Source organism: Python bivittatus, unplaced genomic scaffold (genome assembly GCF_059951505.1).
Source record: "Python bivittatus isolate LINGU-HERP-01145 unplaced genomic scaffold, Pbiv_v1 ctg000960_np1212, whole genome shotgun sequence".
Classification (NCBI taxonomy): Eukaryota; Metazoa; Chordata; class Lepidosauria; order Squamata; family Pythonidae; genus Python; species Python bivittatus.
In genome coordinates this window covers 15610458-15630967 of record NW_028277124.1, presented here as the reverse complement: position 1 = coordinate 15630967, position 20510 = coordinate 15610458, and the positions used below count along the sequence as shown (strand labels likewise).

The 20510-nt window shown below is 39.7% G+C and overlaps 1 protein-coding gene across 1 annotated transcript in view; it reads left to right on the top strand.

The window, feature by feature from the left end:
• The first annotated feature begins 203 nt into the window (after positions 1–203).
• Positions 204–20510, top strand: part of DHX15 (DEAH-box helicase 15) — a 44756-nt gene continuing 24449 nt past the window's right edge. Inside the window, exons 1-5 of the mRNA XM_088131572.1 lie at positions 204–379; positions 6621–6963; positions 10723–10916; positions 13124–13283; positions 14251–14469. Coding sequence (XP_087987698.1) covers positions 309–379; positions 6621–6963; positions 10723–10916; positions 13124–13283; positions 14251–14469 — 987 coding nt within the window. The 5' untranslated portion in view covers positions 204–308. The remainder of the gene's footprint in view (positions 380–6620; positions 6964–10722; positions 10917–13123; positions 13284–14250; positions 14470–20510) is intronic.

Here is a 20510-nt window from a genome sequence, read left to right as displayed (position 1 = left end):
ACGGTGGCCTCACTCTCCCCCCGGCGTGGCTATCCCTGCCCTGGGCGGCGGGCGGGGGTGGGGTGGCGAGGGCCCTCTGGAGCAGCCCGGGAGAGCCAGCTTCGCGCGCAACCCGGAACCTGGGCGCGGGGGGTGGAGGTTCCCCCGCCGGACGCTTCGTCGGGACGGACCTCCGCCGCTCTCCCCGCGCGCGGCCCCTTCCGGTGGCGGCCGCGGCTTCCTTCCTGCCGCCATTTTAGCTGCTCGCTCGCTCTCTGGCTGTGTGTCTGGGTCGGTGGCCTCCTCCTCGCGTCGCCGCGGCTGCCATCATGTCCAAGCGCCACCGCCTCGACCTCGGGGACGACTACGGCTCCAGCAAGAAGCGCGTGGCCTCCGACGGGTAAGGGGAGCCCTGAGGGCGCGGGGGGGGAGGGCCGCCTCGCCTTCCCGCGCGGGGAGGGATCCGGCGCCCGCCGCCTCCAGGCCCATGGGGGGGGATCAAAAGGTGCTCTGAGGCCTTCGAAAGGGGGGCGGAGGAGGAGGAGGAAAGCGGCCTCCGGGCAGCCCCCATCCCTCAGGCCCTCGCAGGGCAAGACCGGGCCGGCGGCGAGTTCCGGGCCGTGCACGTGCTCGCCTGGCCTGCTGCGTCTGCAGCGATCTGAGGCCGGGAGAGGCTCCTGCGGGGAAGCCTCGGCAGCTGCGGCGGACGCGCTCAGACTCCCGTAGTTGGTGTCAACGTGCTGGAAGAGATGGGTTGCTGTGCTGGCAAAACATTCAGAATCCTTTCTGGCCCGAGATGCGCCACAGGTTTAATCTGCCATCTTATATAGGTCCCGAACGTAGGAAGTCATGAAAACGTCCCTTTCTGCAGGGGTTTGTAGACCAGATAGTGAGAGAATGGATGTGGCTCCCTCCCTGGCCCTTGGAAGGGCTCTTGTGGGAAAGGATCGGTAGCTGCTGCTGCTGCTGTTCAGGGTCTCGATCTGGCTCATTGGAAAGGAACTTCCCCTGTTGCTTTGTGTGAATAAAGCAAGATGAGAATGATTGTGGCCTGAGACCTTTAAGATGCTGGGCTGGGGTGCCTTCCCTTAAAACAAAAAGAGAAAAAAAGTGAGGTAGTTGTGATAAGGTATGTCTGGCTCTTCACCCAGGCCTTTGGCGAGGGAGAGTAAGACCTCTTGCTTCCTCACACTTGCCATCTTTTGTCTTTATTTTTTATGGTGTTTTTTTTTTTCATTTGATTGTAAGTTCTTTGATTCTTGGGAACCACCCAGAGTTGTTGAGAGTCGAGCAGCATACAACTTTAATAAATTGTTGTTATTTTTACTAAACCGAGGCCTACAAAAAGGTACAGATACATACCTGCGCATGGAAACTGAGCACTTCTCTCACCTGAGGTTGATTGCCTTTTTCATTATGAACCATCCTTCCCATGGCCCATTTACCTTCCACTCCACATACATTATTTGCAGCCACTGATAGCTCTCTAAGCCTTAAAAGCTTTTTGCATTTAAAATTATTAATTGGTTTTTTAAAAAAATTACTTTCTCTGTCCTCATTTGACTCCTTAATAACTTTGAGTTACTTAAAATTCTTTATCCACTGCCTATTTTGGTGGAGTTCCTCTGCGCTGCTTTTGGGGATGCGATAAGCATGGCTGGGCACAATATTTGAAATGTGATTGTGCTTTGGTTAGGGAAAAATAAAGGGAAGAAGCGGTTGGTATGTGGAAATGGTCAACGGATTTGGACTCCCGCAGTTTAAAGCTACAATTTGGTGGTACTCAGAAAGAGATAACAAAATTAAGTTTGGTCAAGAGATAGTAACGTTAAATTTCACTTTTGAGAATGTCGGGATGGTCCTGTTCCACCTGCTACTGTATAGCATGCAGGCCCCATTTATCCTATTTAACTATAAGAAAGTCAAGTTTGCAAACTTTATTTTGTGTTGCATGGAGTTTTGCATTGGAAATAGGTTTTTCTTTGAACACATTTTCACTTGCTGAGCTAGTTAAATTTCATATCCTCAAAAAAGATTAGTTTGAAAGGAGCAGCATGAGAAATTTATTGCATCCATGATCACTTGTTTTCTGCAGTTTTATTTCTACATATAATTGCAAGAGCTAGGATAGTTTTTTTAAAAAGTCAAAACTTTGCAGCAGTCAAGGCGTCTTCAAACACTTAATTTGTAATGTTGACAAATGTGAGCAGGATTTGTTCAGCTATTTCAGGGCCATATTTCTAAATATTGGAATTCCCCAATGATATATTTTTTTAAATGAAGAACATAAAAGCTAGTACTTGATTAAAACTTTAGTACTTTCTAGGGGTATAACTGCATGCTGTACTGCGTGGTGGAAGGCACCTATTGTTCTGGTATCAGTTGATTAATATGGGTAACTCCTCTTTCAAAATTGGTTTTCATTTTTATTTGCTAACACTTATATATTTTTCTTTATTTGCCTTCTTAAAATTAATTTTTGAAGATGAGTGCACCTCTTTCTTGTGCTATAATGCATATTTTTTCAAAAAAGTATACTTCTGAAAACAAATGTGAGAAAGTTATTCAGCATGTGCCTTAACTCTCTTAATTTATTGTTTGGATAGTGATAGTGTAATATGTAGGTTTATTGGAACCATAGGTCCTTAAACATATGCCTGGATGTTCTAGCATTAAAATAGAATTTGGGACAGCTTAATATTTTATCCTTTATATGGTCCTTGGATATGGTGGTTTTTCCTGTTCTGAATTTTGTTCTGCATTACACAAAGCTGCATGGTTGAAATTATATTATGGAGGTTAGTGCAGACTTTTCCTTTCATGGTCATGACTCTTAAAGTTATAAAACAAAAGTCATTGAGGCAGTGTTCAACCCCACCCCCCAACATAACAATTATAAGAGATGGGCGGCTGTATAAATATGGTCAATCAATCGATAAAATAATAAATAACCAGAATTTTTCGTTAAAAAACTAAGGTAAAATATTATGTGCTTTCTGAAATTAGAGGAAATGATTGCTGATTGACTTTCCCTTTGCATTAACATTTCTTTCTAGGAGAAAAGCTCCCTGCCTTAGAATTAAGAGGTGAAACAACATGCTTTATGTTATTTGTATTAACAGCCCTCAGTTACACAGTCAATACAAATTTTTGCTGCTTGTAGTTGTGCCACATTATGTAGTAGTTGATATCAGTATACTGAATGAGATGTGTTGTTCCGGTAATTGAACACTCTGAACCTTCTCATCTACCTGATACAAGACCTGTAATGTTCAGTACAACTGTTTTTACATACTGCCCTCTCTAGTTTTTGAATACAGTAAGTGATGAAAATGTTCATTTCCTTTCTAGTGGTTCATAGACCATGTAGTTTGAATCAGGCATAGACTTGATTTATCCATTCTCCCCAAATGGTTGAAGCTTATTGTAACATAATGTTTTTTGAATAGTATTCCACCGTGTCCGGTTCCTTTCTTGTGGTTTAAACTTAAGCATGCAAGTATTTGTACAGAGCTGCAGGCCTTTAAACAAGCGGTGATGAACTGGAAATAGGAAAAATTATATTCTGAGGTGAGCGCTTGCCTAGCTTTTTTGAATTGAAGGTATAAATGTTTTCCCCCTTCTAGATTGTGCATTCCATGCACATCCTTCCTTTTTTCAACTGTTTTTGCTACCGAATATAGTTTTATAGCCTGATACTTACTATAAGTGTCTTCAACACACAAATGAACTTTGCATATGCAGTGGTATATCTTTTCTAGTTAGGAACTAACATTACCATTATTTTTATTCTTTGTGTTTCTAGAAGTTTAGATTAATAACTTCAGTTTATTTCTAATTTTTGTTATACCTCATCTTCCTGTTATACCAGTACTTAAGGCATCTTACAACATTACTTTTATTGCTTCACCAATAACAATAAAATCATCAACAGTAAGTGGGAATTTTGATTTCCATCGAAGTGGAAGGTTGGTTAAAGAAATCCCTGTTAATTAAATCTGCATTAATTTAAATATGAATAAAAATAATTTAGAAGGTGAGCATTCTTTAGTTTTAAATGGCACATATTTATGCCTTATTTATTTATCATACCTCTATGGCCGCTCATCTGTCCAAAGAAACTCTGGGTGGTGAATATCATAAAATAAATCCTAGTCCATTAAAAAACAAAACCCAAGTCAAGGTCCTTATAAAAATATCAGTCCCCCCCCCCCAATATAACTTACATGTGTACACTAGAGTTCCAATAAATTAACGTTCTTGATCCAACGTCTGGTTGTTTAAAATTGCATATTATAAACCTTTATTAATTATATATTAATATAAATACTTATAGAAAAGGAGAAAGATATGTAAACAATATCCCTGTTTGAAAACGTTTGGATTAATTTTTTTGTCTGTTACATACAATGATATTTTCACCATCAGAATTAATGGAAACATCCGTCAAATAAGTTCACGTTTGATATTTTGGACAGATTTATGTTCCTGTGGTACTTGGAAAATATCCCATCAATCATCTCTTGCCAGAGCCAGCAGAAACATTTGTTTCGCTATCATTTCCCCTATTGTTTCATTTTACACAATTAAACCTGGTGGACTTAAAAGATGCTTAAAGCATTGATAGTATGGGAAAGCCACCAAGGAAGTACTTTTGGAAAAAAAGGAAGCTAAAATATAGAAATGTTCTGCCTCAACAACATCTGTGCAGGATACTCAACATATGTTTATTGCATAAAATTGTATTTGCCTTGTTCCAGTAATGGTTGAATTTACACATTGTGGAAGATGATATTGTGATTGGTTTGGTTTGGCTTTGCATATTGTGTAAATTAAGCCATGGCAGTTTGTGAACCATGGTTTATGATTTAAATGTGGCATTCTTAAAAGCATGGTTACACCACCATTGCTTAAGATAGTATATGAGTATCTTCAATATTTGTTTCACAGTCATCAAGTTTAACATCTTTGGTGAAGTTGAATGTTGTACACGGAGGGAGAGTCACATAAAAAATCTTAATAGTAAAATTATTCTCCTTTCCATAATTGGATGCAAAAGTTAGTGTCTGAAAATTGCATGGTCTGCATGACCCAAGTTCTTGGCTTATGCTCCTAGCTAATGCAAACATAGTGGCAAACTGATACTTTTTTTTTTTACAGTAGCTTGTTTAGTATGTATGCTTGTTAAAGAAATCTCTGAACTAGAAAATTGGAAATGTGATTTAAATTAGAGGTTCTCTTGACCTGTTTGGAAGCTTGTCATTTTCCAGAAGAAATACAGAGAAAAACTGAGATTGTATAGAGCTAGTAGGAATGGTTAATTGCATCCTCATCAGTTTGCCTTCTAGTAACTTAGAGTTTTGTGATTGGCAGACATCTTGTGGGGCTGTCTGTAACCTGCTGTCAAAGTACCAGATATGACCCATAATTCAAAATATCTAATATTGAGTAAAAAAAAACAGAAACAAGAGTATGTAGTTTTCCAGTAAGTGTAAGAGAAAGTTAACTCAGCCTTATGTCAGATTGTCTTCATTTAAAATTTAAATGTTTCTATCATGTCAAAGATTTTCCTGAATGTGTTTTAGAGTCTCGTTTTGTAATCAGATGTTTTTCCACATATTGAACAAGATATGGAACAGAAGGCTTATGTTAATTTGTTATATTGAGACATTCAAACATATTGATTGCCCATGAATCTATGTTGGATTCAAATCATGTAATTATAACTCACATTTTGTTTGTAGTCAGTATATAGAAGAATAAAACATTAAAACAAATGCAAACCCACAAACCAAAGAAACAGCAAAATTACCACTATCAGTTTAAAGAGCAGAATGAATCCCATAGCTGAATGAAGCAAACACTTTTCACCCTGTGTGAAATTGGGTAAGATGAGGACCAGTCATTCCACACTTCTGGTATTATCACTGAGAAAACTTCCTGTTGTACATTCCCTCTAATTTGACTTAGTGGAAATCACAGTTTTAGAGGTTCTCCTGTAAGCTTCAGCCAGAGTCCTTCAAGAACAGACAGCCATTCAGATACATGCTAGTTTCAGATGTTTAGAACTTCAACCTCTTAAGGTTGACCTAGAAAGCAATTTGAAGAAGTACAGCCTATAAAAGAGACAGTATAAAACAATCTCACTGGATCCGAACATTTTTAAGGGCAAGGCCATGTAATTGAAGTAAGTGAAACATGTTGAAACATACTCGAGGAAGTATTTGTCTTCAAGTAACACCTGGTTTTTTTGTTTTACACATTTCCCTCTTTTTTATAGTAGGGAGAAATGAAGAAATTGCAGCCATAATTATGTCTGTGACTCAGTTGTATCTTAAGACTGGGATGATCTTTCCACTCTAAGTAGATGGAAATAATAATCATGATATGTGATAGAACTGTTATGTGTAAGCAGAACTAGTATTTAGCATGTTGTAGCACTTCACTTCATCACCCTGTTTCAATCCGTAACTTGACAAATGGAGCAAGAAAAAATGAATTTCTGGAAAATCTGTAGGTTCTTAGCAAATTATTAAAGATTGGTTCATTTTCTTTTTTCTTCTAATTCACTTTTTTTAAAAAGTCATATGGAATTCTTATTTTTTTGAAAGCTATATGTTTTTGTCATGAAAATCATTTAGGAAGGATCGAGATCGTGAACGGGATCGTGATGATCGCTCCAAAGACCGGGACAGGGATCGAGATAGAGATCGTGAACGGGAAAGAGATAAGGAAAAGGAGTTACGACCTTCAACCAACTCTGCTCTCCTTGCTGGCGTTGGGTTACCACCTTTGAAACCAGCTGTATTTCCACAGGGTATTAATCCATTTACAAACCTACCACACACACCTCGTTATTATGAAATCTTAAAGAAACGACTCCAGCTCCCTGTCTGGGAATATAAGGAAAGGTTTACTGATATCCTCATCAGACATCAGTCATTTGTACTTGTTGGTGAGACAGGTTCTGGTAAAACCACACAGGTAGGTTTTTGTTTTATTAATTTGTAAACCTTGTGATGATTCGTATGTGTATACTATTTTTGAGTGTTTCTGTGAAATTATTCAGTCTGGTATTAGCAATATTTCAGGGTCTTTAAAGAAATCCATCGTGCAGTGACACATCACAAGACTTAGGTTTTTGAGCAAGATCTGTTAAATGAACCTTTCAGTTGCTTAATGACTATAAAATGATGCAATGAACTTTCACTATCTTCCCCCCAACTCTAGCATTCTGTCTGTATCTTCAGGTCTGCTACGTTTTCATAAAGGGTTCAATGAGATTTGAATTGTTCAGTATAAACCTGTGTTAACCTACAAATATATGCTGTTCTGTTACTTGCAAAAGTTAGTCTGATAATGTAACAAAATGAAGACAGGTATAAATTTTTTTGAATGTGACTACAGGTAATCCCCAGTTTAAGAGCGAGTTCCATTCCCAAAGTCTGTCCTTAAGTCAAATTTGTATGTAAGCCAGAACAGTATTATTGTATAATACTGTATAAGTAGTATCATGTAATTAACTTGAACCATTGTCTATTTAACTTGAATTTTCCTACAGTGTGCTCCGTTCTTAACTATGGGCCATCTGTAAACTGGGTGTTCAAAACCCAGGAACTGCCTGTACTGGCTGGCTTAAAAAAAATCAAAATGCCATTACTTGCTTTCTAAATCTAAGTCCCTGAAAACATTAAATGTTTGCTATAGATCTGCAGATTGCAGTTTTCTATGTAAAACTGTTGGATATAATTGTCCTGAAAATCACCATGCAGGAAATACTGTGTTCTGGAGGTTCCAAGAACAAGTAAAATATTGTGAATATTGCACAGAGACAGATCATTATAGGCATGAAATATTTAAATGCCTTTGCTGCTAGTTCATGTTTGATCTGTATCTCCTGATGACATCAGCTTTAGAACCCTCAATCCTTCAGGTGTCTGTGGGATTGTTGACAATAAGTGCCATGTTTGAACCTTCTCTTGATAGTAGATCTTCAACACTACTTTTTTGCACTATATGAAAAAAACTCATTTTGGCAAAGGAATGATGCAGTCAGTAACATGTATCATTCCAGGTGACAGTGTATGCTTGTATTTCTTTTAAACCTAATGAAGGGCCAACATCCTGGATCTTCTAAAAATCCTAGCCTGTTCTTATAGAGACATCTAATCTTCCTTCAATAGAAAGAATTGCCCCAGATAGAGTGAGGAAAATGTGTTCACACTTTCTCTACTTACCTATCTTTTGGCAAAATGTTAACTGTTATAAAAAGAACTGCATGGATAATCATTCACTATTTTTATGCTTTGCTAAATATAAAGAACAAATAGTTGCTAGGTTGAAACAATAGTAATTGATTATTTATTGTCTTTGTAATATTTTCTCTGCCTTTTGCTTGAGAAATTCAGAATTGATAAGCATCCCTCCTGACAACCATTTTATACTGAAAACAACTGCCTAACATTGGTTACAGTATTGGTTAATGATTATCATGGCTGAACAAGAACTTAAATCTGGGTTTCCCAGTGTGGCTGTGTGCACATATGCACGTGGAATCAGTTGGGAGCAGCTTTTGAAATTGCCATTCAAGCCTTGTGAAAGATGCAGTTGCTTTAATGATTCAACCAGAGGTGCTTGGTTCAAGCTTCCAAGCATTGCAGACCATCTGTTGGCACCAGTGAAGGTTCCAGTTGTGGCTTGAGCTGGGCTCAAATAATGACTAACTCTTGGTCTGAGAGAGGATGGAATGCACACTTTTTTAAAGATTTTTTTATCCTGCCTTTATTATTTTTATAAATAACTCAAGGTGGTGAGCATACCTAATATTCTTTCCTCCTCCTCTTTTCCCCACAACAACCACCTTGTGAAGTGAGTTGGGCTGAGAGAGAGTGACTGGCCCAAAGTCACCTAGCCGGCTTTCATACTTCTTGTTTTCTCTGTGGCTTTTCAAATTGTTGATCATGTTCCTCTTCTAGACCAGATCAGTTATAATGCTGGAGTGGGTTCACTCTTACCTGCAGGACTGTATCTGAGGATAATGTTGGTGACCATACCATTTGTTTATTAAATTTGTGCACTGCTATATTTTGTACTGATTAACAACATAATACATGGTACAGTAAAGTAACTAAAGCACCACTATAAGAAATTAAAAGTTACATTTTTTAAAAAATCATAGAAATAGATAAAAATGTAAGTGAGCAACACAGCATCAACACAGCCAATCACAAAGAGGATCCTCTTATTCTCTAAATGTTCTCTAGAAGAGCTCCATTTTCAGTAGCTTCTGGAAGGACAATACAGTGGGGACATGACTGGTATCCAGAGAGACTGAACCATGCTCCCATTGAAAAAACAACCATGAAGATTTGGCCATTTTTTCTGTCGTGCAGAGTGATAATCACAAACACTCCTGTTTGTGCAGAGCGCAGCAAAAACTCCAGGAAAATATTAGCCATGAAAGCAAACACAATGCAATGGCCATTTCTTGTTTCCCAAAGAAATCCAGTCAGAAAATATATACTAACTGGTGTTTACTGATAAAAATGCAAAATTCCATAAAATGCAAATATCATACAAAATGATTTTAATCTTTGTCATAATTAAACAAAGTCATGGGAAATATTTAAGACATCTTCTCATTATATTGTAGCATCCAAGACTTATTAGGAACACAAGCTTAACAAAATCTCTAGCTACAAACTCTTAGAGAAGAGGTACACTACTTGGTAGTTTGTTACAACTATGTAGCCCATAAAACTTACATAGTGGCTAACACTAAAACAACTAACAACTACTCTGAGAGGCTGAACATTTTCCTCTCCTTGTATTATAGCTCTATGCCACCCCCACTGGGTACCTAGCATACACATGCCAATAGGTGGCAGTAAATAGCACAATACACAACACACAATAACAGGTGTTTTTCACATGATCTCTGTAGCCAAAATATTATTTGTTATTGTTGTAAAGATGACGGGATGAATCCTTTCCCATGAGAAAGAAAATCCTGACATTTTCTTGAAATCATTTTTGTTAAGATATTTAAAAGAATATGGTTGTTTTTTAATCTTTGTCATAATTAAACAAAGTCATGGGAAATATTTAAGACTTTGGCTTTGAATTACATGGTTTGGTTATATTATCTATATATCTTGCTGGTGAATATTGATTGGCCTACTTTGGTAATATGTAGTGTCTTAATACTGGGATGATTGTTTGTGCTACTATATGAGGTGATTTTTTTGCAAGTGAATTTACAGTGGTTTCATAACATTTATTAATGCTGTCTTTTTAAGCTAATCTATAGGCTAATGGAATTGCAAACTCTGAATGCTTTGTTATTCAGACTCTGTGACTCTAGTGCTTTGAACAAAAGAACATGTGTGAAAGATTAAATATATGTCTTTCGTAATTAAAGATATGGGTTAAATGAATTACTTTTAAACCTTTATTATAGTATATATTAGTGGCTAGCCTATTGGCTCATTTTAATGTGCTTTTTAATTTATCTTGTTCCTTCATTGCTTATCCTGGTTGCTTTTAACTTCTTAATAGTGTAAGTAAAACAGAACTCAGTTATGTTTTCTCATAGATATTTCTGTAGCATAACCTTTGTTCTTTCTTCCCTACTGTTTAATTGGAGCAACTTGAGTTACAGTTGTTTGTCTTTACTGCAAAGCCAGCCATAGCATCTTCATAAGTAATAACTGTGATAACTATGACCCCTTTTTTTCCCGTTAGATCCCTCAGTGGTGTGTTGACTATATGCGGTCACTGCCAGGGCCGAAGAGGGGTGTTGCTTGTACACAGCCGAGGAGAGTTGCTGCAATGAGTGTGGCCCAGCGAGTTGCTGATGAAATGGATGTGATGTTGGGCCAAGAGGTTGGTTATTCTATTCGATTTGAAGACTGCAGTAGTGCAAAAACTATTTTGAAGTAAGTATATGTTGGTATCTTTCCCCAAAGTCCTCCATTTATTGCAAGGTCATTTATTATGTGAATGAAACAAGCTAATCCTTTCCTAGGAAGAATAGTAATTGGGTAGTTTAGGAGAGCAGTGTTACATAGTTCTTCGAGCATTGGACAAAGATTAGGGGGAATTAGATTCATGCCCTGAAGTACATTTAGTGACAAGCCTAAGCCCTCCCATCTTCACACCCAACCTGCTTCATAGGTGTGTTGTAAGGATAATTTTGATTGATTGATTATGTGCCATCAAGTAGTTTTCAACTCCTAGCAACCACATAGATAGATCTTCTCTTAACCTGTTATTTGAAGTCTCCTAATGATGCACTCATTGCAGTATATGTATGTATATGTATGTATGTATGTATGTAAATATAATTTTGCTTACAGAAGAAAAATGATATATAAATATAATAAATGCTGCATGGAAAAAATTGCTGGAGTAGTGAGTGCTCCTTTTTAGGTCAAATTAGCTATAGGTAGTTCTCACTTAACGACCATTCATTTAGTGACCGAAGTCATGACAGCACTGAATGAAGGGATTTACGACCCATACCCAAAGCTATGGTAATCTGGGCCCTTGGCAATCGGTTCTCTCTTATGACTGGTTGTCAAGTGTCCCGCAGTCATATGATCACCATTTGCAATCTTCCCTTCTGGCTTCCCCAAGCCGCTGCCACCTGCCAAGAGGACTCCCTCTTGTCTCTGAGGGCTGGCTGAAAAAGCTCTGTGCCAAAATCCAAGGAGGTTTTTGGCATGGGGCATTTTCAGCCAGTTCCCAAAGCTCCTTTAACTAAATGCCCCAAGCAGGATTTCGGCACAAAGCTTTTTCAGCCATCCCCCAAAGCTCCGTATACTAAACACCCCTGCATGTGGCGTTTAGTGCATGGAGCTTTGGGGACTGCCTGAAAATGGTTTGTGATGAAATCCAAGTAGGATGTTCAGCCACAAAAGATTTTCAGCTCCAGAGCGCAGGAGCTTCAGAAGCCTCTCGACTCTGGGGCTGAAAATCCAAGCGGTTCTGAACACGTGACCTGCACCTCACTCCCACGCACCCTCCTCGACCCTCCCACGCACTCCCTCACTTCTTCCCCCACCCAGCAGCACCTGGGGTTTGCAGCTTCCTGCCAGCTTCCCCACTGACTTGATTGTGGGAATCTGGCAGGAAGTTGCCTTGCCTAATGACCGGGGCATTCACTTAACGATGGTAACTGGGACTGCTGGGATTGCGGCCACTAAGCAATGTGGTCACATGATGTTTTGTCTAACGACTGCATTGCTTAGAGACGGAAGTTCCTGTCCCAATTGTGGTAATTAGGCGAGGACTACTTGTATTTGTACAGGATGCTGATTGCTACATTTCTGTGCAATTTAGAACTATGACGTCCTTTTTAGTAGCAAGGGTCTACAGATGGTGATTATTTAATTCCAAATGCTCAAAAGGCAAGCATTTAGGAGCATGACAAGTGGAGTGTCCCGAGTTTTCCTTTGGGTGGGTGGAAAACCTGCATGACTTGGCTATTGGAATTAGAATATTGATCCAGAGATGTCCTGAGCTGTAAAAGAGGTTCAAGGAGAAGATGTAGTCTGTAAAGGGAATGAAAGAGGAGATTAGCACCTTTGGCTGGTGAAAGTGGTGAGCATAAATAATATGTCCCAAGTATATGTGTGCACATATATGTATGATTTTTGTAAAGTTTCAAATGTGCAAAGGGAATAGGAGTAGGGCTAACTCTCAACTATATATAGATTACGTGAGAATTATTTCCCACTCTGATAAGGGGGTTAGCAGTTATCAAAACTATGAGATGTCCATTGCCCTGTGTCGAGCTTCTGTTCTGCTTCTGGCCCTCCATTGGAATAGCATTAGAAAGCAGAAAAGGCTTTACCCCCAGAATAGATTGTATAGAGTATTTGTTGAAAACTAAAACTCTTGCTGGAATTCTTGTGATGTACTTTTACCTTTCTTTCTAATAAATGTCACCAATCAGAGCCTTGAGGTTTTCTTGGATTAACTGTTTGCTGGCAGGCCTAAGAGAAGGGCTCTCTTGACACCATAACCATACAGATTAACATTTTAAATGCTTCTTAATAAAGTTAAGATCTTTTTTCAAATGAAGTGAGAGAAGAAGCAAAACTTAGTAGATCTGGAATTAAAATACTATTTTCCTACTCAGGTATATGACTGATGGTATGTTACTGCGTGAAGCGATGAATGACCCTTTGCTAGAACGTTATGGGGTAATAATTCTTGATGAAGCCCACGAAAGAACACTAGCTACTGATATTTTGATGGGAGTTCTGAAAGAGGTTGTAAGGCAGAGATCTGATTTAAAGGTCAGTAGAATATATCAAACATAGTGGGGGTGTTCTGTGCAAAAATGAAAAATGTGTTTTCATTCAAGTCTGAAACAAACTACTAGGTTTAAAAAACTTCTGCTGAGCCCCCTTGGACTGCGTTTGGGTTATTCTGGGTTCCCAAGTGATTTTACAGGGTGGCTAGAGCAAGACTGGTAGAGGTCACTCCCTCTTCCCCTCTTCTACAAGGCCTGGGCATCTGTTCTGTACTGTGGTCTCAGGTCCCCCCACTTGGCCACCCACATCATGGTGCCTTCTCTCCTGCCACCTGGTGGGGAAATGTGTGACATCACAGTGGCTAAGAGGAGAGCTGAATCCTTTTCCTATTTCACTGCTTCCTCCATCCTCATAGCCTCGGCAAATGCCATTGCCATGGATACCCTGCAGTCTTGGCTGTTTCCCTCTCTTACCCCCCTACCCCTTTCCCCAAATGACTTCTGCCTGCAACAATTATGTTTCATTCTGTAACTGAACAAAATATCCCTGTTTTTTTCAGTATACAGAACAAACATTCATGCTTAGGTTCAGGCCCAGACAAAGCAAAACTAGCTAAACGTTGCTTGGAACAATTTGTATTTCTCTGATATGTAGATTGTCACAAATGCATTGTATGGTAGACCATTCTCTGTATAGATTGTTTTGTATTCAATTATGTGTGGCTCAAGTTTTCCTTTGTGAAACAAGTATATTGCACAATTATACTATGTAAACAGTTTAGATTTGTAACATTTAAATTCTGTGTCTTCTTGTTGCTCCCAACATTTACTGCATTAGAACATGCACAATAAATGTATGTATTTATTCAGAAACAAGGATTTTTTAATTCAGTGCAGCAGTAAAAAACATGATAATGTGACAGTGTCAGGTTTCATTTTTATGTTGTAGTTTTGAAATTTAAGACTTAGTTACATGAGGTCCAACTTTTAATTCTTCCTGTCTTTTTTAGGTTATAGTCATGAGTGCTACTCTAGATGCTGGCAAATTTCAGATTTATTTTGATAATTGTCCTCTCCTCACTATTCCTGGCCGTACACATCCGGTGGAGATCTTTTATACTCCAGAACCAGAAAGGGATTACCTTGAAGCAGCTATTCGTACAGTAATACAGATTCATATGTGTGAAGAAGAGGAAGGAGATCTTCTTCTTTTTCTTACTGGACAAGAGGTATTTAAATGATGTGTGGCTCAAATGTTCCTTTGTGGTATTGTTTTGCATAATTTTTTTATAGCTAGTCATAAAAGTCATAAAACATACAGTCATATATAAAAATAAAGAGTGGTAGCTGGCCACATTAAGAAAAATGAATGAGTTTAACTGCCTTAAATTAATAAACCGTAGTCAGGATATGGGATAAGAATAACCCATATTATTCAGAAAATGTTTTTTCTAAATAAGCTAAAAGTTCAGAATTTGATTTCTTTCTGTAAGAACGGGAGTACTCAATTCCCAATGAAAGCAACTCCCATTGAAACCAATGCAGATTTAAAGAAAAATTCATTTATTGGAAAGTAGTGCAGAGCTCTAAGGCATAGTTGGAACTGAGTCCCATGCATGCCAGAACTTAATTTTACTTCATTCCCATTTCACCCCCCTTCTGTCTTTGAAACTCTCTTGTGCATGTCAATGATGTCCTCAAGTTCTCAGGTTGGTATGACCTTGGAAATCTTGGGAGTCAGATAACAGTCCATCTGCGCCTAACGCTTAACATTCCATTCCACCCCACCCCCTTCTACTGTGATGGCAGAAATGGAGCAAGCGAATTAATAATGCTTGATTGCGAAGGTTCTGACATACCACTCCTCCGGAAAAAGGGATCAGTTTTTATGGAAAGAGACCTGTAGAGAGACTAGATAGAGAGAAATAAAACATATGTACATTTTTACGATATGAATGAATTTGTTATTTTGGCTTGTTAGCATATTTCTTATAGAAAGGTTTAATCAATTGTGGTGCCCTCACATTTTTCTTAGCCATCCACTCGCATTGCGACTTGGGAAAATGTTTCCATTGAATGAGGAATTGTATTTCTCTCTTGTTTCTTCTGGCATCAAAAATCTCTTTTACTTCAAAGTGCTACTTGCCTTCAATCATTATAGGTTCTGGCGGTGTCTATATCATGTGCTGCTCTAGTGATTCTTTGTAAGGTTTTAAAAGGCTACAATGAAATATGGGGTGAATTCTCTTAAGATTCTTAGGTAACTGTAGTTGAAATGTAATAGGGTTGATAACTCACTCTATTGTAAAAGGTCCCACAAACTTGGGTCCTTATTTCTTCGATGGTTGTAGCGTTCTAAGGTATTTAGTTGATAAATACACTTCGTCTCCCACTTTCCATTTCTTTTCAGGAGATCGCTTGCAATCTGCATGTTTTTTGTAATCCTACCTGGCATCTTGTAAAGCCTCTTTAATCATTAGCCAAGTATCTGTCATTTGTTTTATCCATTCATCTATTGAGGCCACTTGAGTGGATTCCTGGGGAAGTTCTGGGATAGCCACAAAATCCTGTCTGGTAGCTACTTTGAACGGGGTAAATCCAGTGCTCTGATGTACAGTGTTGTTATAAGCCACTTCAGCAAATGGCAGGAGTTCTGCCCAATTATCCTGCTGATAATTTACAAAACATCTTAAATACTGTTCTAATATGGAGTTCAAACGTTCAGGAGCACTGTCTGGGAGTGGTTACTCGAACTCAGGGCTTGACTTGACCAAATTAGTTTCACGAATGCTGTCCAGAACTTAGAATTGAACTGGACTCCGCGATTGTTAATCATCCGATAGAGGGCCCCGTGTAGCCTATAGATATGCTGTATAAACATTTTAGCTAATTTTCCCACATTTGGAATAGATTCACATACCACAAAATGGGCTTGTTTTGAAAACAAGTCAGTCACTACCCAAATCATGGTTTTCTTCTCACTCTCAGGTAACTCAACAATGAAATCCATAGCGATTTGTTTCCAAGGTTTGTCAGGGTTTGCTACTGGTTGTAAAAGGCCCATTGGTTTCCCCCCTTGCCTTGTTGCCATCGCACATGTTGGGCAACTAGTTACGTACTGTGCTATGTCTTTCCTCACAGATGGCCACCAGAACTGCCTTCATAGGAGGTATAAAGTTTTTAGAAATCCAGAGTGGTCCGCTGTTTTACTGTCATGGCCTTGTTCTAGGACCATTTTCCTGGACTCAGTTGGGACATATAATTTTCCACCTATCCACTTTGCTCCATTTTTATTTGTCAAAGTCTGTCTGTTGTTCTGAAACCACTCATCTGTTTGTAATTTGCAGTTTAATTCCTTTAGCAAATCTCCCTCTGGCTCACACTCCCATTGCTTACTTTGAGCTCTGGTAACAGCTATCATTCTAGTCTGGGGGCCTGGAACAATTGGGGTGACCACCTCTTCTCTCCGGCTGTTATGCTGTGGTAACCTGGACAGTGCATCAGCCAGGAAGATTTTTCCTCCTGGTATATATTTCACAGTAAAATTGAACCTACTGAAAAACTAGTGCCTCTCTGTCTCAGTAAATTTTCTAGAAATGTAAGTAGAAGGATGTAACACCTGACTTTCGGTCTTTTGAAATAAAACAGTCCCTATAGCCACATCTGACACATCCGCTTGGATTATAAAAGGTTTCTCAGGATCGGAGTGTTTTAAGATTGGTTCTGCAGTAAACAGTCTCTTTAATTGCTCAAATGCTGCCTGCCACTCTTCAGTCCAATTTAAAGGCACCCCCAGTTTTTGGGCTTTTACCTTATCAGTCTTCCCTTTCGTTTTTAACAGGTCAGTGAGAGGGAAGACAACTTGAGCAAAGTTCAGAATGAATTGGCCGTAGAAATTTGCAAACCCCAGAAAACTTTGTAGCTGCCTTCAAGTTTTTGGTGCTTCCCATCCAGTTACATCACGCACTTTACCCGGACCCATTTCAATCCCTCTACTGGATATTCAATATCCCAAATAATCATTTTGATCCTTGGAAAACTCACATTTGGCATATAACTGGGCGTTTAGTAATTTTTTAAATACTTTCCTCACCAACCTTACATGTTCTTCCATTGTTTCTGTGTAAATCAGAATATCATCCAAATATACTAATAATCCTGTGTATAAAAATTCATGTAACACCCCATTTATCAATTGCATGATAGCTCCCGATAACCTGAACGGCATTACCAGATATTGAAAACAACCAAGGGGGTAGCTGAATGCTATCTCCCACTTATCCCCCTCTCTAATCCGCACTCTGAAATATATCTCTCTTAAATGCAACATGGTAAAAATTTTCCCTTTCAAGAGATAGGATAATAAGTCTTTCATCAAAGGGAGGGTGTATTTATTTTCCTTGCAGATAGCATTTAAACCCTGATAGCCCGTGCATAGTCTTAATGAACCATCTTTCTTTTCTCTAAAGAGAGCAGGCGCTGCCAGTGGTGATTTTGCAGGTTGTATAAAGCCCCTCTTTAGATTTTTATTGATAAAGTCTCTCAGCGCTCCCAATTCCCTAGGGGACATAGAATACATTTTCGTTTTAGGAAATTTTGCCTCTGGTTTGATTTCAGTCGTACAGTCTGTTGTTCTATGAGGGGGAAGCTGGCCTGACTCCATTTCGCTAAACACCTCGCTTAAGTCTCTATACTGTTCTGGGATTGAGCAGGTACTTTCAGTGTCTCCCTGTCCTGGTATCTCCACACTTGCCGCCACCAGTACTGTTACTGGTGCATCGCTACTTCTCTTTAGGGCTCTATAAATACCATTCTGAAATGTCAGGCTCCCCGCCTGCCAATCTACCTTGAGATTCCTATGTTTTAACCAGGATAAACCCAATACTAGAGCATAGCCAGCAATCGAAACTACTAGCAAACTTAGTCTCTCGGTGAGTCCCGATCTTCATCTCAATTACTTCAGTATAGAATTCTACTGGGGCCCCTCTCATTCGCGATCCATCCAATTGTGTAAAATTAACAAGGTTTTCTAGTCTCTGTACCCTTAGTCCAAGTCCATTCACAATTATTGGGTTAATTAAGCAACATGTGCACCCAGAGTCTATTAACGCAATCAAATCTGCTTTGCGGTTGGTCTTCAATGCCCCCAGTCTCACCTCAACCGTCATGGGATCTCAAGCCCCACTCACCATTAAGTTTTCACATCCCGAACCGTCCATCTGCTTTTGGGCACGTTCATCCTCGGAGTCGCTTTCCATCATCAAGGGGACTTGAAGCTGCTCCTCTGCTCCCGAAGCAGCTGTTCCTCTCTTTTCTGTCTTGGTGCCTTCCGGCAGGTTCCTTGCCTGCTTGGATCTTGTTGCAGTCTATGGAAGATGGTTTTGAGGGCAATTCACAGCGTAGCACCCCTCCTCTCTGCACCTGAAACAAGAGCATTTCCCTTGTCTTTGATCCTAGCCACCCTCCTTCTGTTTCCAGCCAGATCTTCTTGTCCTTGGTCCCGACAAATCCACGGGGGGTCAGTGCTCATGCCTTTTCTTTTGATAGACATCCAGTTGGTCTCCACTCTCCCTGTAAGGCTAATCTACTCTTTCAGGGTTTTCGGGGTGCCCCTGGCTAATGAGTGTTCCAAAAGGTCAGGTTGTAACCCCTTCTGAAAACACTGGACCTTAAACGCTTCAGGCCAGTCTTGGAGTTTCCCAACTAGCCTCCTAAATTCCAACACGTAATCTGAAACCATTCGGTTCCCTTGTTTCATTTGCTTGCTGCTCGTCTTTTCTCTCATGATGGTGAAAGGATCCTCGAAGCGCTCATGCAGAGCACTCATGAATTCATCAAAGTTTGTTCTGCTGCTTCAGCCTCATGCATCTCTACCACCCATTCCACTGCCTGGTCTTCAAGGGAACCTGACACATAAGCTACTCTCTCTGCATCATTGCGAAATAGGTGGCCACATCTCTCCATGTAAATTCACACTTGTGTCAGAAAACATGCCAACTGACCTGGGTTCCCCCGAATTTCGTCTTCAGCCCCAACTGTTGTAGCGGGTTTCTCTTCTCTCTCTCACTTCTGCCTGAGGGAACTATCTCCTCCTCTTCACTGGGTACTGATTCCTCACTTGCCTCCTCGCTGTCCCCAGAAGTTGTCTGGGGATCTCTGGGTTGACGGTGTTGGTCCCGGCTGCCCAGTACTTTTCCTAGCATCCTCTTCAATGACTTCGTTTTATCTGCCATGGAAGTAAGCTGAATCTCCATTTTATCCATACGGCCCTCCAGTTCAGCGGCACGGGGTTCTGGCTCTCCCTTCTCCTTTGGACTTTGAGCCACCCTTACATCTCCAACGCCAATCGACCACTACTCCTTGCATTTCTTTTTAGAGAATGAGGCAATATTATACTCTTGCAAATCCCCGGATTCTTGGGATCGAATCCAGCGCCTGCCCAACTGCTGTTCTTTATTCCTCACTTCCAGTTTTGCTATTGGCTTCAACGTCTCTGTTTCCGATTCATACGCTGGATCTTCTACAGTGCTGCCACTAGCTCCAGCCTCCACCTTGATAATTTCATCTGCCATCTCTAACTCATAACCAACTCCTTTCAATGCAAATCCGACGGACTTTCCCCAGTGAACTTTTGTTCTCTGTGCACAAACTCTCTTGAGCATGTCAATGATGTCCTCAGGTTCTCAGGTTGGTACGACCTTGGAAGTCTTGGGAGTCAGATAACAGTCCATCTGCGCCTAAAGCTTAACATTCCATTCCACCCCCCCTTCTACTGGGATGGCAGAAATGGAGCAAGCGAACTAGCAGTGCTTGATTGTGAAGGTTCTGACACTTTTTCCATTCTTCAAATTAGAATTTTCTGTATTTAGATTTTTTTTCTCCTGTCTTTCAGTGCAAAAGTTGCTATATTAACAGAAAGTTAAAAGTGGTTTTTAAGTTTTTAGACATGAAAAAGTAATAAAGAGTTAAATCAGACCTATAGAAGACAACAGTAAAACATTAAAAACCCAGATCAAGAATGTTACATTTTCAGCATCTGCTGTTGAAATATGGACTAATTAGGCATTTCAATGAGACCTTTTATTGAATTATCTGCAGTTATTGTTTTTCCAGGCAGAATCTCTGAAGATGGTCCTTTAAGTGCTCTAGAACCAAATAGAGCTTTATAGATTAAGATGAGCATTCTGAATTGTGCTGAGGAACAAATTGAAAGCCAGTCACTTTTTAGCAAAAGTTACTGGTGACATCATTCTGAAAATACATTCTGAAT